Source organism: Engraulis encrasicolus, chromosome 24, assembly GCF_034702125.1.
Source record: "Engraulis encrasicolus isolate BLACKSEA-1 chromosome 24, IST_EnEncr_1.0, whole genome shotgun sequence".
Classification (NCBI taxonomy): Eukaryota; Metazoa; Chordata; class Actinopteri; order Clupeiformes; family Engraulidae; genus Engraulis; species Engraulis encrasicolus.
In genome coordinates, this window is record NC_085880.1 from 44,592,754 (window position 1) to 44,619,299 (window position 26,546).

The 26,546-nt window shown below is 43.3% G+C and overlaps 3 protein-coding genes across 3 annotated transcripts in view; 2 read left to right on the forward strand and 1 right to left on the reverse strand.

Annotated features, from left to right (window-relative positions):
* The window catches only part of pcsk2 (proprotein convertase subtilisin/kexin type 2), a 45,856-nt gene extending 42,141 nt beyond the window's left edge, over positions 1–3,715 (forward strand). The window contains exon 12 of the mRNA XM_063192211.1: positions 3,168–3,715. Within this exon, the coding sequence (XP_063048281.1) occupies positions 3,168–3,657 (490 nt within the window). The 3' untranslated portion in view covers positions 3,658–3,715. The remainder of the gene's footprint in view (positions 1–3,167) is intronic.
* A 3,305-nt stretch (positions 3,716–7,020) lies between these two features.
* LOC134441843 (filensin) lies at positions 7,021–25,327 on the reverse strand. The gene is made up of 9 exons (XM_063192256.1): positions 25,282–25,327; positions 18,345–18,779; positions 16,225–16,285; positions 14,934–15,029; positions 14,113–14,205; positions 12,559–12,672; positions 11,775–11,995; positions 10,815–10,906; positions 7,021–8,906 (listed from the first exon to the last, which is right to left on the reverse strand). Exons 2-9 carry the CDS (start codon positions 18,740–18,742, stop codon positions 7,621–7,623), a joined length of 2,361 nt encoding a protein of 786 aa, XP_063048326.1. The 5' UTR covers positions 18,743–18,779; positions 25,282–25,327; the 3' UTR covers positions 7,021–7,620.
* Positions 25,328–25,886: 559 nt separating this feature from the next.
* Positions 25,887–26,546, forward strand: part of tm9sf3 (transmembrane 9 superfamily member 3) — a 33,356-nt gene continuing 32,696 nt past the window's right edge. Inside the window, exon 1 of the mRNA XM_063191849.1 lies at positions 25,887–26,084. Coding sequence (XP_063047919.1) covers positions 25,992–26,084 — 93 coding nt within the window. The 5' untranslated portion in view covers positions 25,887–25,991. The remainder of the gene's footprint in view (positions 26,085–26,546) is intronic.

A 26,546-nucleotide genomic window follows, 5' to 3' on the forward strand; every position in this document is an offset into this window, starting at 1 on the left:
TACCACCACAGCCAATTGAAAACAAAATGGAAGAGAGTAGAATGCCTGTATTGTCGACGACAATGAACAATGCTGTCAAAAGGTATTGGCCGTCAATCAGACTTGTCCTTTCCTGTTGCGATGTGCGTGGGTATAATTGCTCTGGCCTTGTCTTGATTGACTGCCACGGTATCAGGTGAAGACACCTTGAAAAAAGGAAACCTTCAAAATTCATGTAAGATAGTGAAAAATCTTTCCAACAGGACCATGCTTTTACAACCATGCAAAGAGCCACCGCCACAGCCATTTGAAAAACAATCATGGAATAGACTAGACTTCCTTTTATTCTCATGTGGCCTTTGCAGACAGCACTTAACACGATGTAGTTTCTATTGTTGCAGCACAAAAAATATTGGACGAAAAGCCTACCTGGACTTAATCTGGTAGTGATGCACAGAACAGATAGTCCAGTCCACAGTACCTTGCAGTGTGGCGTAATATTCAGACATTTTTATTTTAGGGCCATACTATGCAGGCATGACAAAGTTAGTGCAAAGGGATATGTATACGGATGAGTACAGTTCATTTTGATATGCAAGGAAGCTCTCTTGGAGCTTGATGGTGAGGAGTGTTGAGACTTCACAAGCTTGTTGAGGGTTGAGAGGGATGAGCCTACTTTTGACGCAGCCGGTAGCTTATTCCACCCTCGGGGACAAAGACAGACGGTCATGGCATTATGGAGTTTAAAGTGGTTTTGGCTTTCAGGAAGAAAAGAAAAAAACACAATAAACAACATACAAAAGAAGATGCAACAAATACAACACAATACAACACAATGTAAAGTGCATAACACAATATGCAACACAACATAATACAGCACAATACAGCATAGCCCCCTGCACATTGTGTTTAGACTGTGTGATTTTGTTTTGACTGTGTGAGCTGGGAATTACGCTTGGGAGTGTCAATCTGACCTTAAAATGACTTGTATCCCATTTACAGCCAATGTGATGGGTTGGCCCTGTTTTTCTCCATGGTTTTTAGGTGTCCGGATGGCTAGTTTTATTGCCCACGAATTGTGTAGGCGAAAGAGCAGGGGGCAGTGCGTGGTGTAAAATGCTCCTACAATGCAATGAATGGTGAAGGGTGTATCCCTGCTAACCAGTTAGACCAGCTGATGAATGGGACGGGCTATTTAGGAGAGGGAGTAGCTCAATGCTCTTATGAGTCAGGCTGAGGGTGCCGTAAGAGGTGCCGTTGGTTTCTCGCCAGAGGTGTTGTCTTGCTTTGATTTTGAGTGTTTTTTTTTTTTAGTATTTACTGTTTTGGTTTCTATTTAAAAAATATCCAGTTTACATTTTCATTTTTTGAGCAGCCATTTTTGTCTGCATTTCCTCACCTACAGTGTGCCTCATACGGTGGTTTACATCTCCAGCATGTTGTCTGGCTGTGATTGTCACTCGTCTCACCACTTGCCCTTTACTGTGATGATCCCCTGGGTGTAATTGTTCTGGCATCGACCGGCGTGGAATCAGGCGAGGACACCTGCACGGCTGCCCAAGCCAACTGCTGGGCGGACTGCTATAGATGCTGTTTGACACCATGCCAGATACCGTACAAGCGGACATTTTTTTCTGTTTCTTTTTTCCTTTTTCCTTTTTTCCTTTTTCTTACGCAAATCTTTAATTTGCTCGTAGTAATGCTATTCTGTTCCAAGTCTTTGTTGTAGTGTTGTAGTTTGTTTGTTGTTTATTTCGTTAACAGCTTCGAAATACTTTGTATGGGTTTTTTTTATTATTAGAGTTTCATCATAATTGATAATAATCTGGTGAATTTACAATGGATGAGTTTTTGGCAATGATGAGGGTTAGCCTCTGGATCCAGGAAGTGTGGATGATATTGTAATATTGCCCTCTTGGAAATTAGCTGCCTGTTTGAGTCCTATTATGACAGGACTGTGTGAGACAGGAAATGAGCAGGAGAAAGAGATGGGGCAAGGCTGGGAAATGATCCAGGCCGCACTCGAACCCGGGTCCCTATGGAAATGCAATCCCATTTGTGAGGGGCTCAGCACTGAGCCACAGCAGCACCCAAGTAGCTCTTCTTTATTTTCAAATCAGACAAAATACACAGAATCGGTCCTCTAAATTCAACATTCTTAAAGGCAATTTGGGCAAATGTCTTGAAACATGAAGGTACAGTGTTATCAGAGTGCAGAATAGACAATCAATCACTCAGAAGTCATCAAACCTTTTAAAAGCTGTTTACTTGTATATGGATATTTTTGAAAAAGCATCAGTTTCGGCCTCTCATTTACAGGTAAACTGTGTTTTAGAAACCACCTTTTAAAACTTCGATTTAAAAAAATATATCCTTTTCAGGGGGCTTGAACGCACCTGTCATAATGTAGTTTTTATTTTTATCCACATGTCGTGTTTACACGTAAACAGACAAAAAAATATCCACAAAAATATATGCATACTTGCAACAAGCACCTAAATTGGAATGAATCAACAACTGTGGTTGATACCTTTCAAATAAAATGTCTTTGAAAAGGAAGCATGTTTAATGCCCATGTTTAATGCCCTACAATTTTACAAGCTGTAATTTCGTTGATTACACTGTGTGGTATTCAACCACCAGTAAATAACCTCTGTGTTATCAGATCACTTGTTCATATGCTGTACACTAGGCCTGCTAATAATTTAAATGGCTTTTGGTTTAGTTTAGGCTAATGGTCTGTCCACGGTTTTCTGATTGGGCTGCCATGGCGTAATGGTTAAGGAGATGGGCTTTAGATCAGAGGGTTGCATGTTCGAATCCCACCCTTACACTCCCTAGTACCGCACTCCCTGGCTGAGGAGCCCTTGAGCAACGCACCTAGCCCCATACTGCTCCAGCGGCGGTAGCCAATACCCTGTAAATATCTGTAAGTCACTTTGTGTACATTAAAAAGCGTCAGCCAAGTGTAATGCAATGTAATCAGAGGACTCTAAATTAACACCAGCCAACCAGCCAAATGCTGGTGAAATTTCAGTCTGGCTGGTAGAAAAGACCAATTTACTAGCCACTTTGTCCCATTAGTCAGTGTGTGTTTGGATAGTAAGACAAACATCTACTATCCATTTTGACTAGTGATGAAAATGTTTAATTTAGAGTCCTGAATGTAATGTTTTCTCTTGTTGCAGTGCAATCCAGTCCGACGACAGGCTGGTGCTGACCATCACCACGGACGCCTGCCAGGGCAAGGAGAACTTCGTGCGCTACCTGGAGCACGTGCAGGCCGTGGTGACCGTCAACGCCAGTCGCCGCGGCGACCTGAACATGAACATGACGTCCCCCATGGGCACCAGGTCCATCCTGCTGAGCCGCCGGCCCCGCGACGAGGACGCCAAGGTGGGCTTCGACAAGTGGCCCTTCATGACCACCCAGTCCTGGGGCGAGGACCCGCGGGGCACCTGGACGCTGGAGGTCCACTTCCAGGGCGAGGAGGCGCCGCGGGCGGGCGTCCTGCGCGAGTGGACACTGATGCTGCACGGAACGCAAAGCGCCCCGTACATTGACCAGGTGGTGCGCGACTACCAATCCAAACTGGCCATCTCCAAGAAGGAGGAGCTGGAGGACGAGCTGGACGAGGCGCTGGAGCGAAGTCTCAAGAGCTTGATGAATAGAAATTAACGACGACTGGCGACTGCATGACGATGATGATGATCTCTCTCTCTCTCTCTCTCTCTCTCTCTCTCTCTCTCTCTCTCTCTCTCTCTCTCTCTCTCTCTCTCTCTCTCTCTCTCTCTCTCTCTCTCTCTCTCTCTCTCTCTCTCTCTCTCTCTCTCTCTCTCTCTCTCTCATTCACACACACGCACGCACACACACGCACATGCACATGCACACACACACACACACATATACACACACACACTCCCTCTCTCTCTCTCTCTCTCTCCCTCTCTCTCTCTCCGTCTAATTCTCTCCTCCTCTCTTGCTCCTCTCTCTTTCTTCTATATTCTGTACTTTTTTCTGTCGCTGCTTTCTCCTGTGTTTTGTTCGACATGACTTGTATCTAGATCAGAAGTGTAATGTATCTATAAAAGAAGAAAAATATGCCTTTTCTGTATTGTTTTTATTACTCTTTACAAAGATGTATATATGAAATAGATTTACGTTCTATCTTCTCTATATTAAAGAAAGAGCAGCTTGCAGGTTAAATGTGTCTAAATGTACGTGTACATGTCTTAAACACAAGCATTACATTTAGCTGCCGTCTTTGACCAAAGCAACTTACAAGGACGAAATTCAGGCAAGTACAGAGTAAGGGGTCAGTACAGAGTATAGCAGTATACAAGATATTAGTATACTGCTATACTATAGCTATACTGCTATATTCTCTGCTGACCCCTTACTCTGTACTTGCCTGAATTTCCTCCTTGTAAGTGGCTTGGGTCAAAGGTGTCTGCTGCATGTAATTTAATGTAATAACAAACATTTTATTTTTTGTTTTACCAAATTCCTCCCCCATTTCCCTCATCTCCAAATAGCATTCCATGTCTCGCTAACAGGAGACCTCAGTAGCTGCTGCAGTCATCCTTAAAGGTAGAGTATGTATGCTTTCCCCAGTAGTTAATTTTCAAAGCGTGTGTTGCTCATTCACAAATGTTAAGTTTTTCATGCATAATAATCGCCACCATCAATGATTAAGTACTCATTATGACTGTGAACTTTGCACTTTTCATACATAAATCGATGGGTCTTCTCCGTGTCCTCTAATTTGAATTTACATTTATAGACATATTTGGCTGCAAAACGTAATGTATTTTGGTCAGACTAGGACATATTTGTTTATTGTTACTCATGAAAAGATCACATTTGTGAATGTGAAGCATACATTTTGAAAATAAGCAACTAAAATGGCATTCTCTACCTTTAAGAGCAGCAGATTAACCAAAGTGCTCGACTGTTGCTGTGCTAGAAATGGGCCTAGTGCAAACCAAGTTTGTAGGTGGTGAACACCATTTACATCGAACATAATCACACACTATATATATATATATACCTACAGATTACGATTGTATTCCTTTTTCAAAATTGAACCTCTATGACTTGATAGCCTACCACATACACATACTGTACGTGACATGATGTCTGTTGCATTTCAGTCTTGCATTCTGCAGTAATTTCAAAACGTTTCGTTCTGCTGACTAGGCCACAGTGATCGCACTGTACTGTTTACATAAGGGTCACAGAAAAATGTTGCCAAAGCCTTATAAGCGTACCAAAAACAAATTGATGTTTTGGTTGCTCATAGGATGTCTTAATGGAGGTCATGCTGAAAATACACATATTTGGTCTAACAGAAAAATGTACTGAGAGGTGTTTTTTATATTTTTGAGAGGTGGGAACCATGAATAAACTGTAATTGATGAAGGCCAAACAACTAATTGGCTGATTGGAAGACTTAACAGGGTGGCATAATGCTTGCAATTTGTTCATGCCTATACAGGTAGTCTTACTAAATTGTATGTTTTCTTCAAAAATGTAGAAGTTACTGAAGATATTATGCCTGTGGTTACAATATTTGTTTTTGCCTTATTCAATTGTAGGCCTATGTGATGCCTAACCACATGACTTTTTGTGATTTACACAAGTCAATTTCTAATCTTCTAAAATTAGGTATTTTCTTGGTCTGTCAATTTACAAATCTTTCCCAGCGTCAAAAGCTGTGGTTGGTCATTTTTTAATCAATTTTTAACCAGCGTCATTCACTTTTGTGAATGTGAATGTTTTTCCAGTTGTGTTTTGAAATTCCTCACTAAATGACTGTGGCCTATATTATTGCAAGTTGAGTGTGTTTGTTTTTCATTTACCTCTTGGTTTGCATCCCTTAAAAATAATTCAACAGTGTTTTAACCTGCAAGTTGAGCTTTATTCATTTTCCTGTAAAAGAAAGCTGTTGTACAGTTTGTGTAAAATATTACGTGTGCTATCCTATTTAAAGTTTAACATCTTGCAAACAGCATTGATAGCCCCTCTGTTATATTTTCATGACGAGAATATGTTTGTGTTTATGTATAAAAGGTTACGCCTGTAGAAATCTTAACATCTTGGCTTTCGCAAGTTTATCTCATATCCACTTGTCTATCGACTAATAAATCTGCTCAGCTTTTTTGTTAGAGTACTGAACTTGATGAGATTTTAACTCAGTGTTATGTAGATACACATTATATATTTTGAAGGTTTTCCCAAGGGATAATTAAATGTGGTCAATGTCACAGTAACTTTTTTTTGTGTGCAAATTACACACAAGTGGCTATTTTGTTTTTCTTGCCCATTTGCGAATCTGAAATGTTTGTGTTCACAATAATATAATATATAAAGAGAGCACACTCCAGTGAGAGGCGTTTTCTTCCTTACATAACAGCCTGAGGGGTTGGCTCCAACATAATATAATAATAATATAATAATATACTACACAGGCAATGACTAAACATTTCAGATTCAGCTAAGCTCTCATTCTCAGAGCAATCAGAAGCAGAATCTCTCTCTCTCATTCAACAGAACAACCCACAGGGGGTGGAAGTCTACAAAACAAATCCCAGATCGTTATTTTTCAAAATGTTCACAAAAGATGAATTTGTTCTTAGTCACGTCCGTTAGAAGGTGACTCATGGCATATTAACAGTTCACCTTGGGCAACTTCTTCACGGATGACTTACATGCCCTCTCTTTTATTGATTTTGTAAATATGACGAGAGATGTAACATAGTAGTTGAAGTTTTTTTGAGTCGGGTAAATTTAGATGTCTTTCTGTGCCAAATCCAACATATAACACATAAAACACTTTTCTAGTTATAGAACTGTGTCATCAATGTCATTAATATGAAGGCTAAGTTCATGTAATATAATAATCATATTGATTGATTAATTAATTGCATAACAACAAGGGATATTGTAATAGCCTACTGCGATATAAATCTGGCCGTAGTCAAGAAGTATCACAATAACCCACACATTTATTACATATACATACATATACATAGACAGACATTAGTCAGGATATAGAACCGCACACAAATATGGGCTTGCAAGGTTTCACATTTTATTTCTGATGCAACACACAGCAGAGATATGCTTGAAATGTTACTGATACTTTACGCACCAGGCTTTTGGTAGGGCAGGATGTGTGAGGCGCGTCGTTAGATGGTGTGTTTGTGAGGGCAGCAGTGTTCTGTAGTAGCTTAAAAATTGTGAGCATTTGGGATTGTTCTGTGAATGCGTGAGGAAAATTGGAGGTACTTTTTAATGCGTTTTTACTGAGGTCATAGCCTTTTGACAGGTGTTCCCCAAGTTTTCAGACAGTAAAGGACAGACTAATTTGCTATGTGAGGTAAATAGCAGTATAAAGGGCAGCAGGAGCATGCATGATCAGGGGTGAGTTTCTCAAAAGAGAAGTTGTTAGCCTGTTAGCAACTTCGGTAGTTGCCAATGGGAAAATGCATTGAAAACAGCAAAGTAGCTAATGTAGTTAGCAACTTTGGTTTTGAGAAATTCACCCCAGGACAATTGTGGCCAGTCAGGAGGCAGGAAGGGACATAAGAAGATGGTTCTGTTTGTTTCAGTCTGCAGTGTTTTAGGAGCTCGTTGTTTCTAGCTCTGGTCGCCGTGTTTCTTTTTGCTGGTCTTCTCAATGGTGGTCTCCACAATCATGGACGTCTCCTCGTAACCTTTGACCTTGTTGTCGGGGGACAGCCTCTCCACGGACTCCACCACCTCCACCTTCTCGTAGCTGACGGAGCCGGGGGGGATGTCGACTCTGGAGCGAGGCTCCCACTGGCGGTTCCTGTTGGGGTCTTGGCCGCTGCTGGGGTCCTGGCCGCCCCCTTGGTGTTTGCTGTTGGGGGACGGGTTGCCTCCTGGGTTCGAGGGGTGTCCGGGGTCTTGGTCTGCGTGCTTTGATTTCTGATTGCGCTTACCGCCACCGCCGCCACCACCACCACCGCCGCCGCCGTTTCTCCTTTTACCTTCTTTGTCGTGTCCGTTGTCTGAGGGGGAAGAGGGGTGGTGGGGAGAGACGGGAGGAGGAGGAGGTGAGGGGTTGTCGTCATCGGTGGGACCAAAAGTCCCTTTGGGGCCAATCGGACCAACCGGACCGACGGGACCGACAGGAGGCCCGGGAGGACCTGGAGGATCAATGGGACCGATCGGCCCAACTGGCCCAGGAGGATCAATCGGTCCAATGGGCCCGATAGGACCAACTGGCCCGATAGGCCCGATAGGCCCAATGGGACCAACTGGCCCAATAGGACCGATGGGACCGATAGGACCGATGGGTCCGATGGGTCCGATGGGTCCCACGGGGCCGTAAGGGTCGTTGGGGTCGTAAGGGTGCAGCATGCCGTCGCAGATGGTGACGAAGACGTGTCCCCCGGAGGGCGAGGAGGTGTAGAAGCAGGGGTCCTCGTAGCTGGAGTCGCCCGTCACCAGCACGTAGCGGCCCTTGGTGTAGAAGTCGGCGATGGGCTCGGGCTTCTTGTAGCGGCGCATGCGGTCGCGGACGATGTTGCAGAGCGTGTCGAAGGCCTTGCTGATCTGGGCGCCGTCGGGCACGTCCTCACGGGCCACCACGCCACTCTTGCCGCCGCCCAGGCCGTGTGATGTGTGATGATGATGATGGAGGGGCACGTTCTCACGCCTGGTCTCCCACTCCACCTGCGTGGAGCCACCTTGCTTGTCGGCGTCCAGGTGATCCACGCCGGACATGCTGCTTCCGTCCACGCCGCCGCCAGAGCCAGACGTGCCGCCAACACCGCCGGCGCCGCTGCCACCCATCACGTCCCTGGGGCTGAGCTCGCGCTTCTTGTTCGCCTTCTTGCCCTGGTGGTTCTTCTGGCGGGTTTTCACGCTGGTGATATCCTGCATGACCTGGGTGATGTCTGTGAGGGAGAGGAACGTTAAACTTGGATTTTTTTTTTTTCCGCACACCTCAGCTGGCAGGTGCGTCGGAGATGGCCCATGGGTCACTCACAGACATCTTGGAAAAAACTCCCGCACACTGACCATTTTGCTGTTTTTCTCTAGGTCCTAGACCTGGTCAGTGTGCCGTGAGTTTGAGTTTGAGAGTGAGTTTTTTCAAGATGTCTGTGAGGGAGAGGATGTCAACAGAGACAGGTGGCAGACAACAATAATAGCAGCATTGTCACTTGTGACAGCGTGCATGGAGATCTAGTTACAGTGAGGTTACTTGCCATATACTACATACAGGACTCTAAATTCACTTTTTTCTTCACCAGCCAAAATGGCTTGTAGATGTTAATCTCACTAGCCAAACACACACTCACTAACGGGCCAAAGTGGCTAGTAAGCTTTACTTTCCACCAGCCAAACTGAAATGTCATCGGCATTTGGAGTGTTAATTTAGAGGCCTGACTGCATAGATAGACTGCACAGATAGTCTTTTTGCTTGGTGTTCATACTTTTTGCCTTTGAAAAGCAAGACATGATGTTCCAAAATCAGAAAGTGCTTCCTATGAAAGTTTAGGCTTTATTTGGTTGCTAGGTTATGAGCCCCATTAGTGCTTCCATTTGCTCAATGATGTTCGGAACTTGGCTGTAAGCGAGTCACTTCTACTATGCAGTGACCCACTAGAACTAGGGGTGTAAATCACAGCCTTCATGACGATACGATACGGTATCGATTTCTTAAATCAGGGATTCAAATTTTTTTCGATACGATTTCCCCACGATGTGATGCGATTCGGTTTGATTCGATTTTTTTCAATTACTTTTCCACTACTATTGTGTTATGGAGCTAGGGCATTGCACAGGGGCCAGTGATTCGATTCTTTTCGATTCTTAAGAATGCCATGCGATGCGATGCGATACATCGATACATTTCGATTTTATTTACATCCCTAACTAGAACAGGGGTTGGGAGCCTATGTCTCGAGGGCCGTTTGCGGCACTTGAGGCCGTTTTATCCGGCCCCCGATATAATTTTAATGTTAAGCAGCTTCACATGAAATATAACATAGTTTGTGAAGGAATCTTTAAGAAATTACATTTGCAATACAATTAATTTATATTCAGGGGATCTAGAGAATGTGGGGTCTGTTTTAAAGCTGGTTTTAAAGCTGCCTTCAATATAGTCCTAAAATGTAGGGGGAAATCCTGGTTTGAGTTCATAATGCCTCCCTTGGAGGACTTTGATGGCCCTTGGATGAATTTGAAGTGGGCCCTTGAATGAAAAAGGTTCCCCATCCCTGCACTAGTGAGAATAAAAAAAATAATCACCTGAAATTAACAGTACACAACGCTAACGGTCAGGCATTACTTGAGCACCTCACTTTTTATTTCTCCTTTTGTTGACTTGTACTTCCATCCTGACTCGTGTGTGTGTGTGTGTGTGTGTGTGTGTGTGTGTGTGTGTGTGTGTGTGTGTGTGTGTGTGTGTGTGTGTGTGTGTGTGTGTGTGTGTGTGTGTGTGTGTGTGTGTGTGTGTGTGTGTGTATAAAATAATCAGTGAAGCATCTTACAACAGTCAAACCTCTTCCCAGTTTTGCCATGTGTGCCTGGGGGTCAAAAAGAGCATGTGAATCTGAACAGCCACAAAATAATTACACCTAAATGAAGAACTTACGAAGACAAAAGATGTACTACAGTAGAATATCTTATTTTCCTGTAATTACCCTTATAAAAAATTAAATGCAGAAAAGCCAACAACAATTTAAATAAATAAACAGGCATTCCACACATGGTCTCTGTGATTTTTCCCATTTAGCCTTGCTGGTTAACAACAGTGAGAAAAGGCCTACTGTGTGTGTCATGCTTGTTTCGTTTCTCACCTTTCCCATTGCGAGGAGCAGAGGAGTTGTGACTGAACCGGTAATTAGTAGCAAACAGTGTGACTGGAGTCCCGATGATGGCAGAGTGCAGCCTGTGAAAACGCAACAAGAAAGCACATCATCAAATACACCATTTACTCTTGGCTCATCTTGTGAAAACGCAACATGAAGCACATCAAATACACCATTTACTCTTGTGAAAACGCAACATGAAGCACACCAAATACACCATTTACTCTTGTGAAAACGCAACATGAAGCACATCATCAAATACACCATTTACTCTTGTGAAAACGCAACATGAAGCACACCAAATACACCATTTACTCTCTTGGCTCATCCTGTGAAAACGCAACAAGAAAGCACATCAAATACACTATTTACTCTCTTGGCTCATCTGGCATGGAAAGGAATCACATCTTCTAGCTCTTGTGTCTGGTTTCATGTTTATCATCATCATGTTTTCACATCCGTGTGATGGTCTTGAAACCTCACAACTGGAGAGGATCTCAGCCAAAGTAACGTATAAATAAAGAAATAATGTGGATGTGAGACATACAGTGGAGTAGACATACTGGTCTGGTGGAGAAATACTGCCACCTTGTGGTGGAAGCAGTTTTGTGATGTTATTGTCAAAACCTCTACTCACCTCATGGGTACTAACCTGTGTAGTCTACTACACTTCATAGGTCATCCACTACTTTTCTGCACTCTGTATGTTCTACATTACTTTTATACTGCTGTACTCTGTAGCCTACTGACTCCACACTGAACTTGCTTGAATGTCCTCCTTGTATGTCGCTTTGGTCAAAAGCGTCTGCTAAATGTAATGTAATGCAATAATGTAATGTAACCTAGAATGTTAAATCTCTACACAAATCTAACCCTAACCTTTAAGTGTCCTAAAAGTGCTCCTCACTTTATCCTGAAAACTTGACCTATCATGGTAAGGTTACTGACCTGTTGTCCTCATTTTCAATGATCCTTTTGTATCTCTCCAGCTCGTTCTCGAGGGAGGACTGAGACACTGCCAGGTGCTTGCTGTCGTTGGTGTACTTCTCCAGAGAGCGCTCGGCCGCCTCGATGTCCTTCCTCAAGCTCTCGATCTGCTTGTTGTACAGCTGAATCTCATCGTTGTAGTTGTCCTGGGTACTTTTAATGGTCTGCTCCAGCACAGACGTCTAAAGGTGCAGAGAGAGAGAGAGAGAGAGAGCATAAAAAAGACAGACAGATAGAGAGCAAACGAGTGAGCTTCCTTTAAGTGTTTGACTGTTACAATGATACAGTTAAGTGGCAACAATGAATATAAATATGCCATTAGTTGCCAAGCAACGAGGTGTCTAGTCTAGATTTTACTTTTTTCCCCATCCCCACCCACCTATGTTTGTAGCCTCTTTCTCCCCCACCCACCTCTGTTTGTAGCCTCTTTCTCCCCCACCCACCTCTGTTTGTAGTCTCTGCATCTGTGCTTGCAGCTGGCAGAGAGCACTCTTGTAATGTATATTTGAGCATTTTTTGAGGTGGGTATAGGCCCTACAGTATATATTTGTGCTATTCTGAATAATGGATCAACCAATTTAAGGTGGGTATACTGAAATCCCTGAAATTTTGAAGTGGGTATACTGCATATACCTGCGTTCTATGTAGACTACACCACTGTGTCTAGTCTAGTTTTTGTTTTTTTTCCCCATCCCCACCCACCTCTGTTTGGAGCCTCTGCCTGTGTGCTAGTCTAGTTTCCCACCTCTGTTTGTAGTCTCTGCCTCTGTCCCTGCAGCTGGCAGAGAGCGCTCTTGTACTCCTCCAGCTGGATCTGCAGAGCGGGGAGCTGACGCTGGGCATGGCGCTTCTCCTTATCCTGAGGAGAGGACACAAGAAGAGATACTATACAATGAACTGTACAATAAACACAAGAAGAGATACTATAAACTGTACAATAAACAGCATGGTGGCGCATCTCCTAACCCTGAGGAGAGGCCAGCAGATGAGATATACTGGATAGGTAGAGAAAATCAGATGCACTCTAGGTTACATTTTTTAAAAACTTTTGTTAATCGGCAATGCCTAGGTGTTTCGGCCCTCTTCAGGGTGTATCCTTGATACAAAGTCAAGTCTTTGATTGTTGAATTATACACTGGAAAATTGATCAGTTTGTTTTTGCAGTGTTAATTCATCACTATTCGAATCACACATGGGCCCTTTCGATATTATTTTAAATTCAACTCTTAGTGTTGAATGACACACTGGAAAATTAATTAATTATTAATCTGGTTTTGGAGTGTTAATTCGACACTTACAACTGAATTAAATTGTAAGAAAAAATTGTGATCTAGGGACTCTAACTTGGTCCAGGAAGAGTAAATCTGAGACACTCTACGTTACAATTTTTTACTTTTTGTTTGGCTACGATACCTACGCGTTTCACCCCTTATGGCCTTCTTCACCATTCAGAACAGCGTTAAATTAATTAAATCAATCAAGCAATCAAAACATACTGTGTATCATTCAACAGGCATACCGTTCACGTAACCTACATCTGTAAAGAGTACATGATGCAGTGGGAAATAATTATTCAAGATCAAACAAACAAAGACTAAAAGGCAAACATGCAAATGAGGTGTGGCATGTCTAAAAAAAACACACATAAAACATGTGCGTCAATATTTGAAAAACACTGATGAAAATGATTCCCATAATGATTATCTTATGCGTGTTGAATACACTTGACCTATTTAGAAGCATTAGCCAAATTGGCGATATTAATTCAGCTCTGCATGAGAAATAAAGAGTGTATTTAGTAGGCCTAGAAAAGACACTTGTATTTTATTCTAGTGTAGTGTTTCTCAACGGGGCGCTACAGCCCCCCTGGAGGAGTTGGGAAGCCCTAGGGGGGCGTTGAGAAGGTTACAGCTGAGTGGGAGTGGGGCTTAATTCCCATTGAGGGGCATTAGCCTATTTTATTTTTCAATACTAAGGGGGGCGTTGGCAGGATTATGATGAGGTCAAGGGGGCGTTAGGAGGCTTATTATGATGCCATGGGGGGTTTGTTCAAAAAAGGTTGAGAACCCCTGTTCTAGTGGGTTAGCATGACAGACAGACGTTTCGACCATTTGTGTCATGCTAACCCACTAGAATAAAATAGAAGAAGAATTACACCCAAGAGTGCGCCTTTTTTTTTTTTTTTACATATGAACTTTTCTCGCACCCGAAGACCTAATAAAAAACAGTTGGGAGTTGAGCAAACTTTCTGAAAAAAGAAAATAAAGAGTGTAGCAACAGGATTGAAGAGCGTACGTACCTCTGCTATCCCTCCTCCCATGTTGGGCAGAAGAGGAGTCGTCTGGTTGATTTGTTGCAGAATGTTGACATATGTCTGGATTTCAGCCAGGTTCTGTGACAAAAAAAATGAAAGTGAATATTGTTACTTCTGTATTATGCATCATCAAAATCAGAACCGTACACCAGGAAAGCAGAATGCCCTTTTATATGAATGTGACAGTGACACAGAGTTGAGTTACAAAGAAGATGAAGCATAATAAAATAAGTAGAAAATTATGCCTTATTTCATATCATCCTTTTCAATCCTTTGTCAAAAAATGTCTGCGTGTTGTCCCTCACCTCACTCTCTGTTGTTTTGGAGCTTTACATGTGCGACCCTCCAGCCTTAAACTTTAGGTCCCATAACATATTCCTTATATCTTTAAATAATACACAGTTGTTATACTAGATAAAGTAGCATTGTGTCAAATCAAATAATATAATATAATAGAATAGAATAGAATAGAATAGAACAGAATAGAATAGAAAATAATATAATATAATATAATATAATATAATATAATATAATATAATATGGACATGATAATGTTGTGTGAGTTAGTGCAGAGTAGACTAAGATTTGACTTGACCTTTGCTTGACTTTTCTTTGTGCCTGTCTAAATCATATGGGGATTGATTAGATTTAATCATTTAAGTGCATTATTTATTTTGTAACACCATAACATTCGTAATCCATTCACAGAAGAAGCTAATTCAATGTTCTCAAGAACAACACTTTCTCCTGGGAGTCAGAAATCCTATGAAAGCGTCAACATAAAATCCTAGAGGGAGGACTCCAACCTTTTTGTGTCTGTCTTTGGTGGAATTAATGTCATCCTGGAGAAACTGGGACTGGATCTGATACTCGAGGTTTCTGAGCAGGGAATTGTCAGCCTCCTGCACATGGTAGAGAAAAAGATTGATTGATTGATTATTTACATCAGTGATTCTCAAAGTGTGGTCCGGGGACCACTAGTGGTCTTCAACAAAGCTCAGGTGGTCCACGAGGGTATTTTTACTTTTCCAAGACGAGCTAGCAGCAGTATATTTGTAACATAATGACATAGCTGAAGTCTTATTTTCACCACAATAAGACAAGGTTGTGATTTCAATCGGAATTAGCAGCGTCAAATTAGCACCCCTCAGCTGTCAATTTCGTTGACAGGTGGTCCCTGAACATTTTTGGGGCAGACAAAGTGGTCCTCTGTCTAAAAAAAGTTTGAGAAACACTGATTTACATGTATTGCCATTTCAGCAGCTATGGCTATATCATGGCCAATACAGATAGAAAAAAAACATCACGTCAAATTTACAAAACATCTATATAAATTAAAACATTAAATACGCCTCTTAACATCAATACAATCTAAAAAAAAATCAAAACCTTTAAAGGTGGGACCTTATTAAAAATATAGAAAACAGTATCTTTCTTAAAAAAAACTGCTGCCTTTTCATTTTCAGTACTGAGCAAGTTAAAATATGCTTGGGAGAGAAAAAGACACTGCATGACTATCCAAATTTATCTTTGTTGACATTTCCACAATGCTTTTCTTACATACAAAACACAAATGTCTATTTACATGCCTTATGGTGATCTTCCAGTTTAAGTGAAGTGAAACAAATCACATTAAATTAATCTCTGGTCATGACAACATTACAAGTTTTTGTCACATTCAAGTCAAGTCAAGTCAACAGTACTTTATTGTCAAAAATCTATGTAATAGGGTTAGCACCACAGAATTTTGAAATTGCGTTTGACCAGTCTCCAATGTGCAATTGACTAAAATCATATAAACAAGACATTGACAATAATCTCTCTCTCTCTCTCTCTCTCTCTCTCTCTCTCTCTCTCTCTCTCTCTCTCTCTCTCTCTCTCTCTGTCTCTCTCTCTCTCACACACACACACACACACACACACACACACACACACACACACACACACACACACACACACACACACACACACACACACACACACACACACACACACTAACCTACTCATACGTACATGAATTTACAATTCTACACATGAATTTACAATTCTGTTTCCACAGACTCCACACAGGCCATTCCCATTGCCGTGCTGCCTTACCTTATTAAGGTGCTCCAGCGTGTCCCTCAGCTGGGCCTGGTATTCACATTCATTTTTGTACCTGCGGAAATGTCACAGTGCTCATTGTACCAGGGCTTGACATTACCTTTTTTTCACCCACCGGCCACTGTGGCTAGTGATTTTACAGAGTCACTAGCCATTCAGGTATTCCACTAGCCACAGATTACTGTATATATATTATATTTTTTCCCTTTATCATGATGGTGTACATCTAACCTCATGGTGCTAAAGCAAGATGTGTATATAGATTTCTACATGGAAATACTGTATATCAAGCAAATAGACACTGGGTTACTGAGATTTTTCTTGAACTTAAATACAAACAATTGATACACAAGGGGAAAACAAAACAATACAGGGATGCATATATCATACCAAACTGCCAGCCATATTGGCTAGTGACTCTGAAAGTATTACTAGCCACAGCCAAGTTTTACCAGCATTTGGCCGGTTGGCAGGTGCCAGTGTCAAGCCCTGCATTGTACACTTGTGGAAATGTCTCATTGTCATTTCACGGAGTTGTTAACTCATGTTACACTTGTGCAAATGTCATGTGATTTCTACAGTGCTCATGTTAGACTTGTGGAAATGTCTTGTGTCGTCAATTTACAGTGTTCATTTTATACTTGTGTAAGTGTCATGCGCAGGGCTGGACTGGGGGAGAAATAAGGGCCGGGCACTTTTGGCTTAAAGGGGCCATTCATAATTAGCAAGGCAGAACTGCCTCACCGGTGGGTCCCGCATGATTACATTTCTTAAAATAGGGGCCCACGAGGGTGTGGGGCCCACCGGGAAATGCCCGCTATGCCAGATGGCCAGTCCAGTCCTGGTCATGAATGTGGTTGTTATTGGGCAGTGATACATTTTGGGGATGGTGACATGCTGGCCATGGCCACGGCCAAGAACGTAAGTGATAACCTGATCAACGCAAGGGGGCAGCGTGGCCTAATGAGGAAGGAGATAAGGTTTCAGATCAGAGGGTTGCAGGTTCGAATCCCAACCTTCACAACTCCCTATCTCTCTCCATGGCTGTGGTGCCCCTATAACCTCCATACTGCTCAAGGGACTGTATCCAATACCATGTAAATAACTATATGTCGCTTTGGGATGAAAATGTAATATCATGTAATAACTATCATAAAACACAGTAATACATTTCCTGACTTGTAAGTGTGGGTGAAATGTGATTGCCTGCATGTATGCTCAAGGACCTACTAAGGCAGGGGTTCCCAACCTTTTTCAACTTGGGACCCACTCGAAATTGTCAACAATGTTCGGGGCCCATCTCTACCCAACTAAGAAAAAAACTCAAATAAATCAACAACAACACACACCTAAATGATTATTATTTTTGGAAAATGATTTCAAGGCCCACTTGGAATACCTTCAGGGCCCACCAGTGGGCCCCGGCCCACATGTTGGGAATCACTGTACTAAGGAATCCACATCACCTCCCACCACCTAGACCAGGGGTGGGGAACCTATGTCTCGAGGGCCCTGTGCGGCCGTTTTATCCGGCCCGCGATGTAAGTTTGATGTTATGCAGCCTCACATGAAATATGACATATTCTGTAAAGTAGTCTTAGAAACTACACTTGCAATACAATTAAGTTATCCTCAGGAGACCTAGTGAAGGTGGGGTCTGTTACTTTTAAAGGTGACCGCCTTTAATATAGGCCTAAAGTGCAGGGGGGAAATCCTGGTTTGTGTTCAAAGTTGGAGGACTTTTACCGCCCTTGGGGGAATTTGAAGTGACCCCTGTAAGGAAAAAGGTTCCCGACCCCTGACCTACACCAAAGACACCTGAAAGGAAAAAATATAGGTCCACAACACTGTTTGATGCCCCCAGTGTTGCAGACCTACTGTATATTTTCCTTTCAGTGATCTTTTGTTGGGTCCAGCACCTGTGCTACTAATGTGCGCGCTGACTTCTCTGACTTTTTGGACTAAGCCAAAGACAAGTCAGACAGCCTCTCTCACCTGTTGGCCTTTGGAGGACTTTAACAACCCTTGGAGGAATTTGAAGTGGCCCCTCCAATGAAAAAGGTTCACCACCCACCACCTACACCAAAGACAAGTCAGACAGCAGTCTCTCTCACCTGTTGGCGAACTCGTCCAGCATCCGCTCGGCGTCCTTGAGGTCCCTCTCGAGCTTGGCCTTGTCCGAGTAGAGCTCTCGGATGCGCTGGCGGTTCAGGTTGATCTGCTCCACGAAGGCCTCCTCCAGGCCCGTGGCCTCCTCCATGCGCTGCAGCGTCTCCAGCTGCTTGCGGAAGATGGCGTTGCGCTGCTCCAGGACGCGCGCCCGGTTGATGTAGCGGGCGAAGCGGCTGTTCAGGTCCTGCAGGCTCTCCCAGCCGTGCACGGGCGCGGCGGGGTGGTCCGGGGAGCCGGAGCCGCCGACGCCAGAGCCCTCCGGGGTGTCGTCATCCTCGAAGACGTCCGAGCGCTCGTACTTCTCCTTGCGGACCTCATGCAAGTAGCTGGTCTTGAACATGATGCTGCTGCTGCTGCTGCTGGTCTGCAGCGCTCTCCTACTTGGGGGGGAAAGGGATGAGAGATGTGCTTGGCTCTCTCTGTTGTTTCTCCTAAAGCAGCACCTTTAGTGTGTGAAAACTGGGGTGCGCACCCTCTGCTGTCTCATGGTCGTTTGAGGGTTGTCCCTCGCAGGCAAAGGGCAAAATAGCTTAAAAGCTTCTCCCCCTCATGACGTAGGTACACTGAGTGGCCCAGGGTGTTCCAGAGAGTTGGGCCCATTGTTTTGGCCACACCACAAAAAAACAAAACACTCTGGCATTGTGGGGGGCTGGCGCAAACAAGATGCAGTGGAATGCAACAGATCCAGGGGCGTAGCAGCACATTTTGGGCCCCATATACAATCAGCTCCAATGGAGCCCCCCCTCAGCCATACATCTTCTGTGTGTGGGCCCCATATACCTCTATACATGGGGCCCTGGTGACTAAGTCACACTTTACCCCCCTGAGCGACAACCCTGAACAGGCCACAAACACTGTGCTGTGTCAAACAAACTATTCTTTTTGTTGTTACTTTTTGTCTTTCACTCAGCTGTTTTCATTTATATTTACAGAGCAGAGTACTAGAGGACTCTTTTTCCTGGCATAAACAAACAAGATAAAATGCACAGGGTGCAGATTAGGACTCTGTAGTGCTGAATATTACACATATGCAGAGGATTAATCTGGATAAAGCTGGCGTTGATTCTTCAATAATAGTTACCACATGTTCTGGTACAAAGACACAGATGCTGACCAAAAAAGTAAATGATATAAAATGTCTTTGTAAATGACATTTACCAATGATGAATCTACTGTGGATACATTGGCAAACATTAAAATGCCTATTTTTTGTAACAAAAAACATACAAGTACCAAACAAGCAAAAAAAAGTAAACCATTCACACAGTAAACTTCAACACAGTTCACAATATCTGAAATTTGACCCTAAAGTATGTCAGCAAAGCTGCTACCCAAATGTGTTCTCAGTTGTGTTACTGTAACAAATTACATCACATTGCTCTTTTTTCACAAGAGATATTTATTATTGTGCTTACTCAGGGGGACCAGGCATATTATTGCCCTTCTTCAGATGCCTACAGTAGTGCTAGCATGAAAACTGAAAATGAAATCTGTCACACCAAGCTCCCGTTTCTCTTAATTCAACATTATGATGTTTCGGGCAGCTTGGTGTCGCAGACCTTATATTAGGTTTTCTCGTCAATTTGCTCTTCCTGCACCCATTTTGAGACGGATGTGCGCGTTTTCTCTTTGCTAAACTACAGTATTACCAGCCCCAAAATAAACAATGTAGGACATCTGCCGAGGAACCTCGTCTCAGGAATTTTGGGACAGAGCACCTGCTCTAGAGCATGCTCTGCATGCATTTATACTGTATGGGCTATGTAGTGAGTGAGCGCTCCAAATTCAAGCTGTGTTGAAACTGTAAACAGCTGTGTACGTTCCAATTCTGCTGATTCTGGAAAGTTATTGTTTCTGAAGTAGTTACACCAATAGCCTAGTAGCCGGCTACACACACACACATGCGCGCGCGCGCACGCACGCACGCACGAACGCACGCACGCACGCACGCACGCACGCACGCACGCACGCACGCACGCACGCACGCACGCACACACACACACACACACACACACACACACACACACACACACACACACACACACACACACACACACACACACCAAACTGCACATTAGAGACTGGTCAAACACAATTTCAGACTTCTGTGCTAACCCTCTTACATAGATTTTTGACATTACAGTGCACTTGACTTGACAAGCAGTTGACAGCCCCAAACTCTCTCTGCCGCACAGATACTGTGATATGTCGACAATTGATAATTTTCTTCTTTTCTCAACATGAAATAGGAGACTAATGTCGACCTAAGGACATTAACTTTATTAATCTGTCGCTTGTTTGACTCAAGAGTTTGTAGAGTTGCATTTTTCCCCTTTTACTGTGGTTAACTCCTTTGTGCAGAGCCAATGTTATAACTCTATCGTTATCAAACTTGTAAGGACCAAATCTTAATCTGTTACTTCAGGCTCTCAGCATTGTCATGTCAATGTTATTATTATGTAGTTGAGGAAAATATATATTTTTTTAAATCAGAAAGAATTATCTGACTAAGGCACTCCAAATTAAAAAAGTCGTTTTTAATAAGTCCATCTAGGACCGAGCAAATTAATAAAAAGGCCCACGCGTAGCGGCAGGGGCCCTGCCAGAAATGCTGGGCCCCATGAAAGATTCGAATTTTGGGCCCCCTTAAGGGGCCCTCTCAGTGCTTGGGCCCCCTTAAGGGCCCCTATCAGTGCTTGCTTGGGCCCTTAGAATCTGTACCACCCTTTCCCCGCCTAGCGGCCCCCATGCGTAGTGGCATGAGTGCCTTCTTCAGGGAACACACCAGGGCTTCTCAGCACTGCACAGGACACTGGCAACGGATTTGGGCAGCCAACTGAAGTTCCCCCAGCATGTTGCTCTGACCTCTCTCAGACCTGACATAGTGTTGTCAGAGGCAACGAAGACCGTCATCAGGCTGAGGCTGGAGCGCACTACTGTGCCATGGGAGGAAGAACGCATGGAGGAGTCCTTTGAGGGGAAGAGGGGGGAGTATGACTTCAACGCATGGAGGAGTCCTTTGAGGGGAAGAGGGGGGAGTATGACTTCAACGCATGGAGGAGTCCTTTGAGTGGAACAGGGGGGAGTATGACTTTGAGCAGCGACTGCCACAAACAAGTCCATTCAGTGGCGTGCACAGACATTTTGAACCCCAGTCTCGCGCAAAAATCAACTATATGCTTCGTGGTGCCGTCACGATATAGCCTCGTTTTTCATGGTTGGGCAACGCTTGCTATTGTCGAGAGTGGGCGAGAGAGAGAGAGAGCGAGTGAGAGAGAGAGAGAGCACCCGAGCAGCGTGCACTCCGGGAGGGGAGCCCTGTCGTCGTGTCAGCTTCATGTCATCTCTCCCTTCCTCCAACGTTGTCCCTAACCCTAACCCTAACCCTAACCCTAAACCGAACCCTGACCTTAACCCTAACCCTAAATCGCTTGTTTGAAATGTTTGATTACCGTATGAAACTATTGAGTGCCGTTTCCAGTTACCCCTCACTCACGCCTGATTGTTGACATCCATCCCCATTATTCTTCCCCCCAAAAACCAAACTACCCCAATTGTCAATTCCCCCTTTCGTCACCCAACCACGACAAACTAGGCTATATCGTGAGGGCACCACGAAGCTAATAGTTTATTTGTTCTGTTTTTTTTTTCGTAAGGATTTCACAAATGGCACGAGATACGGTTGCATTTTGAGGGGCAGGTGCTGGAGGCATGTGGAACATCCAGCAGCCTTACTACAGAGGCTATGTTTTAGGAGTGATTCTCTAATTCGGCTACACTTTTAAGTCCGTGGATTTTATTTGGCAATTCCACTAACTATTAACTGCAATGATGTTTTGGACATTAGAAAACATTTATCTTTCATATAATACAGAAAGTGTAGACATAGCATTATTTCCCTCAGCAAGAATGAATATTTAATACTGGTTTTGGGCGTTTTCATGCCGTCCTGTTTTCCAAATGTCAGATTCAGTCTTCATATTAGCATGTAAAGAAACTTGTTTTGCCCAAGACAATTGCAAATGTTGATTCACAGTAATCATCACAATATGACAAAACTGTCAGAAAGACCACTGTCCTTTCCATTATACATGAAATTTGCCATTTTGTGTGTGTCCACGAAAACTGTGTTAACCGTGTCACGGTCTGAAACCTCCTCCATAAATCAGTAATTGTTTGGTCTTAGGCCATACGAATAACATCACGTGATGTCATAACCTCTTTGGCAGGATACAGGAAGACTTTTTGGTAAATTTTGAGCTCCATCCTTCCATAATTTAATCCATTCTTTTTCATGTTCTCATAGCGGGAAAATTGCCTGTCAACTGTGTTATCAACATATTCATAAGAATCTGAATTAGAAATCACATGTAGAAAAACACAGATAAAGCATACAGATACATGAATTGATTAAGGTGTTGTGGTGGAACTTCTGAGGTCCTCAGTTAGCACAACACCATAAAAATGGCTGAAATGTCAACGGTGTTACCGTCAATGGTGTTACAATTAAGTATGACAGTCAGGGTTGCCAGATGAGGCTGATGATTTCCAGCCCGAAAAATGTTCAAAATCCTCCCTAAAAGCCCGCCCAATTCTATTGATTTATATGGCAGTGGGTAGGTTTTTCTGATAGATGCCATTTTTACCCGCACACGGCCATCCTAAGCAGCCCAATTGGGCGGGAACCAGCCCAATCTGGCAACACTGATGACAGTTGAGGAGGAGTATGTTTTTGCCAATTTATATCCATATTGACAGACAAACAAACAAAATAATTTGTGTTCTAGGGAGATGGGTTTGTCTGCTCTGTTTTTTCTCCTAAAAAAGTGCCGACTTGTTCCCCTGCACTGTTGACCGTAACACAGTTGAGTAACACGGTTGACTGTTTTGAAAGTGTTCTTGCGCTATTGATACCTTATGTGTTGGAAAAATCCTATGAACATACACTAGGGATTATCTCTGGAGAAGGAAGTCTTGTGTAAGGAGGGTGACTATATTCAAATCAGACGTTACAGGGATTTATGATGAAAAATGTGTCAGTCTGTATCACAGTGACTCATAAAATCCTACTTATGAAGCTCAACAATCACATTTTCTATATCAGTTGCACAGATTAATGACAACATTACTGCTAAGGGACATAAGCACTTTCAAACGTATATTGTTTCAACTCTGTAGTATTTTTATATAGGTTTGAAATGACATAGTATTTGTCCATAACACTGTTGACAAAATAATTAAGCAAATGTTCGCTTTCATTACAGTATTTATCAAATGATTTAAGATTAAGCTTGGCAATTTGTTTGTTTGGAAACTTAAATATATACACTATGTAAACATCTAGGTCATTTAGTTGAAAAAAAATACTGATAATTGACATTTTGCTTTTGCCAAAAGCGTAGGGGAATTGTAGAATCACTCTTAGGCTACATCTGGGCATCAGGGCATGCACAGACATTTTGGAGGGCTGGTGCTTGAGGACGGGGTGGGGGGCACATCACGTGGAGCTTCTGGCTGCCTTACGTAAAGGCTATCAGGGCATTTACACCGTTTTAATTAACAGGCATTTCTAGATGATCATGTCAACACATGGAACACAGCACATTGTGGGAAAGGGACAGATGCTTTAGCACCACCTCATCTCTGTCTGTGCACGCCTATGGGCATTATTGTCACATGCCCAGACATTTTATGAACAGTTGGCGTGGCAGTTTTTTTTTTTAAAGGTGACGTGATGTGATGTGCAATTGAACATGTTTACACTGAACTGCTGAGTGTTTGTATAAAATCAAGTGTGGGCGAGAGATAGAGGGTGGATTCCAATATGCGCACTTCCGTCCTCGGTCTGTGCTTGTGGTCTTGCGTTTTGCTGACACCCGCCTCCATGGAGAAAACAACTTTTGGGGGACTATTCTTCATTCACCATACCCTTTGCAAATGAGAAGATGACAATAGAATTGAGCTTTTGCGAGATGTTGAAATAACAATTCTGTTGTGGGTGACATCTAACCTGACTTACGTCATCTGGCCTCCGTTCACCAACTACAAGCGGGGGGGCTGCCTTTCCTCACACGGGAGGAGTCAGGTAAGGTGACATCATCACGAGGCCACAAGGAGGCAAGTGAACAAGGGAGGACGGGAGTGCGCATATTGGAATGCACCCATGGAATCATCATGTGGCAGTTGCATGTCTCTACCACAGTGATTCCCAACCTATGGGCCGGGGCCCACTGGTGGGCCCTGAAGCTATTCCAAGTGGGCCTTGAAATCATTTTCCAAAAATAATAATCACATTTTGGTGTGTGTTGCTGCTGATTTATTTGAGTTTTATTCTTAATTGTGTCAGAGGTGGGCCCCGAACATTTTTGACAATTTCGACTGGGCCCCAAGTTGAAAAGGGTTGGAAACCCCTGTTTCACAACCACTCCCTGTAGCCACTCACTCCAACCTAGCCTGCCCACCTATGGCCCAAGTATGGTGGGAAACCTATCTGTAGGCAGGGGTTTAGTGGGCGCGGTACGGGGGGTACGCAGTCCACCCACTTCTCCTGAGGTGAGTTTTTTTTTTTTAATTCTGCCCATGTTTGAATACAAAAAGAAATGAGAAAGTAGCAATATTGCAGGTGATGGACCAAACAGATGAAAGCGGAGAAGAATGAAATACGTTACTAAGACAGTATGCTTTTTTTTTACATAATAAGTTGTCTAATTACTTGATGACGTCAAAAAATGCGTACCCCCACTTTAAAACTCCCCACTACACCACTGTCTGTAGGCCTAGGCTACTGATGGAAGGTGCAGTGTCATATCACCGGTATGGTGTTAGGCTGACAATTATACACTGCCAGAGACGCTTTGACATGGCTTTTCATACACTTACTCATGATCACCATCTAGGTGAAGTTCCACCAGTGTTCGTTGTGTCTGTCCCCCTGGGGGAATCACACCTGCTGATGGGGGAAAGTAGGCCTTAACATATTTCCATTTCACATTTCATATAAAATCAATAATGACTTTTTGTAGATGCTCAAATAAAATCTATAGACCTTCTTGATTAGCAATTCATATGGTGCCATGCCATCATCACAGACCTGAAGTAAACTTTAGGTCTGAGAGGTGCCAGTCAACTAGCAGTACACAGGTCATTTGCTCGCGCGCGCCCCCTCCAGGTAACCTGTGGCCACCTCGAGTTACAGTGGGTAAGTTTGAGTAAACAGGGTCCGTGTCGGTAAAATTGGTTATAGATTTTCTTTTGCCTCTGGTGCTGAAATGGAACATATCTGTCCATAGCGTGCTACTGGACAGCACTTCCTCATACATTCGAGGTCGAGGTGACGTGGCTGTGCAAGGAATCGTTTGCTCTGTTTGCTGCAAAGTGGCATTGCTCTGACGTGGCCATGTGATACCGGTCCGCCAATCGAAATGGCTTGTGATAATTATTCGTAAAGGAATTTACGACAATGACGTATCAGGCGTTTCGTTAGTGCCGCTGTCAGGAGCAGAAGCAGGAAGAGGGAAGGTGGGATAGCGGGGATAGCAAGGAAGGCTAACATCCCAAACCTGTTGGAGAACTTCTGATAAATTATAATAATGGGATCATCAAGATGGAAAAATGCAGCAATCGTTGTACTCTCTGTGGTTAGCCTGCTATGTCCAGCGAAAGCAGATGAACATGAGCACACGGTAAGACTGCTAATGTCAGCCGTCAAACGGCAGCAGCCAGCTATCATTGGTTGCACCAAGATGAAATTTCTTGAACGCTACACACAATGGATGGCAATATACTATTTACTTAGGCGAGTTAGCTGCTCAGCTATTTGCCCGACTCGGCAACAACAACAATACGCACGAATGTTTCATTTACCATGGTCGATGATGTTAAGGTCGTTATATATCATCTCACAAACCCCTCTTGTTCATCGTGGTAAGCCAGCGTTATCCTGCGTATTCCCTGATGCTACGGCTAATGAGATGCTGACTAACGTCAACGCCAACTGCTCATTTCATCGACCCCAGGTTCTAGCAGTCCATCATTGTGTAAGGCAGTGTTGGGCTTGTCATCGTACACCCTGTTATCAGTTGATATGCAATGAGTTAATGGGACGTTTTTTGCAAATCGCTATAAATAAACAGTGAACTAAAGGG